This window comes from Miscanthus floridulus, chromosome 13 (genome assembly GCF_019320115.1).
Source record: "Miscanthus floridulus cultivar M001 chromosome 13, ASM1932011v1, whole genome shotgun sequence".
Classification (NCBI taxonomy): Eukaryota; Viridiplantae; Streptophyta; class Magnoliopsida; order Poales; family Poaceae; genus Miscanthus; species Miscanthus floridulus.
In genome coordinates this window covers 64,329,345-64,333,333 of record NC_089592.1, presented here as the reverse complement: position 1 = coordinate 64,333,333, position 3,989 = coordinate 64,329,345, and the positions used below count along the sequence as shown (strand labels likewise).

Here is a 3,989-nt window from a genome sequence, read left to right as displayed (position 1 = left end):
ACTACAGAGACTTCAGAACAAGCAACAAAACGCTAAATGAATCAAAACAGCACTCCAGGAGGGTATTTATAGACCGAAAGAGTGGTGCACATGGACCAGGAGCACCAACGAAACAAGCCTAACAAAGGACATAGTAAAAAGACACAACTCAATAATGGAGGACTCAGAAGTGAAGGAACAGTACTCGAAAACGATTATATTCGAAAGAATATACCAACACTGTGCAACCCGTGAACAAACAACATTTATACTCAACTACCACCATGCAACTACACCTGACAAACATCAAACTTGCAGAGAATATGCCAAGACCCTATATCCAAGTTCTTTTTGAATAAAAGAACCTAGAAATATGCTTGGGGGCTGCAACAGGAAAGGTTTTCAATTCTTCAAACAACCCAGAATCAAGACCCTTCAATTTTTTGTTCCAAATAGCAAGAGGCTTGGGGGCTACACTTAGTGAGTGCCCTTTTTCTTCAAAAAAACGCACATCACTCAGATGACTTCCTCAGAACAGGAATTTTCAAACAACATAAAAATTCAGAACCCTCCAACTTTTTGTTCCAAATAGCAAGAGACTCGGGGGCTACACTCAGTGAGTGCACTTTGTCTTCAAAAAAAGCGCACATCACAGAAACAACTTCTTCAAGGCAGACCACTTCAAAACCTTACGACAAAAAGAACCCAGACCAAGCCATATCTGAGTTCTTTTTGACCTTCAGCGAAGAAATAGATCAAGACAAGATCCTCCAGCTCCTTGTTCCAAATAGCAAGAGGCTCGAGGGCTACACCCAGATGGATGAACTTTTTTCAAAAAAGCACACACCACTCGAAGATCCAAAGAAGCGCTACATGGTTTCACTCAAGAAAGCACTCGAACGACCCTTGTTCCTACTCGATAAGAGGAACAAGATGAGGCTTCCAGATTTCAACCATGAAGTGCTCGGGGGCTTGTCGATGCGGGACCCCTAGGATACCCCATAAGGAAGAGAGAAGATCTAGTCTAACTAGGATTCTTCCCATGTAATCCTATTAGTAATACTACCTTGTAATCCAACTACGACTCTACATTGTAAACCGACTAGGACTCTAGCCTCCTGACTATATAAAGGAGGGTAGGGCTCCTTGGATCGGGAGTTCAGAGAACAATTGTACGACACGACATTTTACAATCAATCCAACATAAAGGCTAACGCCGACCGAACATAGGGCTATTACTCGATCAAAGATCAAGGGCTCAAACCAGGATAAATCGACTATCTCTTGCGTTAACAGTCGAGTTCCGCATATGCTGAAGTCTGAACATACTGCCCCTGGTACCCCCATGGCAGGCTATCGGTGGTCAAACATCAACAGCGGGCAGGTCTTCTCTGCGCACCAGGACGGCCGCGTCCGCGTCTGGCGCGTCTCCCGCCGCTCTCGCTCTGAGAACGCCTTCAAGCTCATTGCCGCGCTGCCCACCGCCGTGCTGCCCACCGCTAGGGACTACCTGGGCTGGGTGTTTCGCCAGGCCAGCTACATGTAGACGACGGCACGGCACAGCCGCCATTGCCTCTGGATCGAGCACGGCGACAACATCTCCTGCCTCGCCGTCGCCGCCATGGTGCACAACGCTGCGCTGCTCTACTCGGGCTCCTAGGACCGCACACTCAAGGTCTTGCGCATCGCTGACCTCAAGTGCCTCGAGTACATCCGCGCCCATGATGACGCTATCAACGCCGTCGCCGCCGGTGTCGTCTACTCTGGCTTCGCCGATGGCTGCGTCAAGGCGTGGGAGAAGGGCAAGGCATCGCATTTCCTCCAGGGCATCCTTGTCGCCCGCGATGGCGTGTCCTGGTATAGCTTGTTTGAAATCTAAAATTTGATTCTTGATCGGTAGTGATCTTGTAACTTCTGCTTAGCGATGCATGATGCAGATCTTATAGTCCTCTTCTTTACATTATTTGCAACTACACATGCTTACATTTTCCATTCTGTAATTGATCATCTCAGTAATTTTAAATAATCTTCCATTTGGTTAAGGTAATTGCTCTAATGCAGGGATCTTCTGAATGCGATGCATTTGAATGTTAATGTTTCTTTTGTAGTTAGATATGACGCAATAGAAAATCAACTCACAACTGACATCTCTCATCTGATGAAAATTCTTAGGCGAAGGTACTTTGTTTTTGCAGCATTCATGTACTTTTTTCTTACATTATTTGGTACTGCTTACAAAATATAATTTTTAATTGTAGGTATTACCTTGTGGAGAAGGCAAAGGATGCAAACATTATTGGCATTTTGGTGGGAACTCTGGGTGTTGGTATGCACATTGTTAACTTGAACATAAAAAGTAGTTATGCCAATGTTGAGGGACTGTTAGATTGTGACCTCAGCTATGAGGTTTACCTTTATATTTCAGCCATGCATGCCTCTTAGAAAGGCACTATACCATGCAAGATCTGATCCATGCCTGATCGGTTCATCACAAGGCTGGTTTAGTTTGGCTATAAGCAGATCAAGCGGGAGATGAACTCCCTAACTAGTTTCATGGTTTGCCTAGACCAGACATTCCTAGTTTCTTTACTGGTCTATTGATTTTGTCCATTCCCATAATCCCAAATACGACCACTTTACTTGAATATTATTATTTTAGTTCTCATGTTATCCGGCCTGGAATTTTGCTAGAAACACTTAAATTTTGTGATGTGGTGCATTGCACTCCTTGATGATGCAGCTGGTTATCTTCATATAATCGAACAAATGAAAGAACTGATCAAGGCCGCTGGAAAGAAATCTTATACATTGGTCATGGGCAGGCCTAATTCTGCAAAACTTGTGAATTTTCCAGAGGTGTGCTACTTTAATTTAACTCTGAACTGTTTTCTCTATTCACCTATCTATACCATCTGACATTGTTTTTCCTTGGAGCAGTGCGAAGTTTTTATTTATGTTTCTTGTGCCCAAACCGCTCTGCTGGATAGCAAGGATTTTTTAGCTCCAGTTATTACACATTTTGAAGTTGTACTAGCTTTTGGCAGGTATGCTACATTATTGTCCTCTAATAGAACCCAAGATACTTGTATTGTTTGTGCCTGATTACAAATCTATATGAAGGGTGGCATCAATTTACATAATTTTGCTATGGTTCTGATGCCAAAAGCAACATGTTTTCAGGGGAAGAGAGTGGACTGGAGAATATCTTTTGGATTTCAAGGATTTGATCACTTTAGAGAAACAAGAAATTGCGAGCACAGCAGAAGAAGCACATTTATCTTTTATCAGAGGTGTCTATGTGGGAGATAATTGCCCCCAAGGTACATCATAAGCAGATGGGTCTATCCATCTGTCACCGTTTGAACAAGTCCTATCCTTTAATAGTGCTGTGGTTGGCTCACTCATTTGCTTTTATTTTGTTTCATCTTTTTTTTACTAACTATCACACATGTTTTCTAATCATTTGCCCCCACAGAAAATGAGGAGTAATCATAAATGTCGCTCGCACTGGCTGAGGTAATAGAAAAGGCACTAAGCATCCAAAACCAGCATAATGACGTTGTCCTTTACCAAGGAAGAACAATGTCCTTAATCGACTACCTCAAGGCACGTTCATACCATGGTCTAACTGGAGAATATGAAGGTCTAGTGCCTAATTCAATCTTGGTAGGCAGAACCCACAGGGCAGCTGGTTACAGTGATGAGAAAACTGAGAACGCACAATGAATGTAGCATCGTGCCAGTTAACCCATTACTATAGGCTCCCTTGTTTTGGCGGTGAAAAACCACGGTGCACAATGATTCAATCTTACCCTGGATGGTTTACCAATCTTTGCCTTTTGTTTTGGTGGAGAAATAGGTTTACAGACAATTGTCAATATTTTTATCGACGAGAACACCTGTTTCAGCCCTAGGGAATTTGTGTGCTGATCGTTCAGGTGGCTGTTTTGCTATAGAAACTAAGTGTGTGCATAGTCGGTTTAGATGCATGTCACAAGTTTTGTGAATCT

At 43.2% G+C, this 3,989-nt stretch overlaps 1 protein-coding gene across 1 annotated transcript; it reads left to right on the top strand.

Annotated features, from left to right (window-relative positions):
- Positions 1-1,782: 1,782 nt before the first annotated feature.
- Positions 1,783-3,705, top strand: LOC136502088 (uncharacterized). Its single transcript, XM_066497574.1, is given in 6 exon segments — positions 1,783-2,157; positions 2,238-2,305; positions 2,720-2,835; positions 2,917-3,023; positions 3,160-3,299; positions 3,455-3,705. Coding segments are annotated over 6 exon segments (783 nt in total). The 5' UTR covers positions 1,783-2,056.
- Positions 3,706-3,989: the final 284 nt, after the last annotated feature.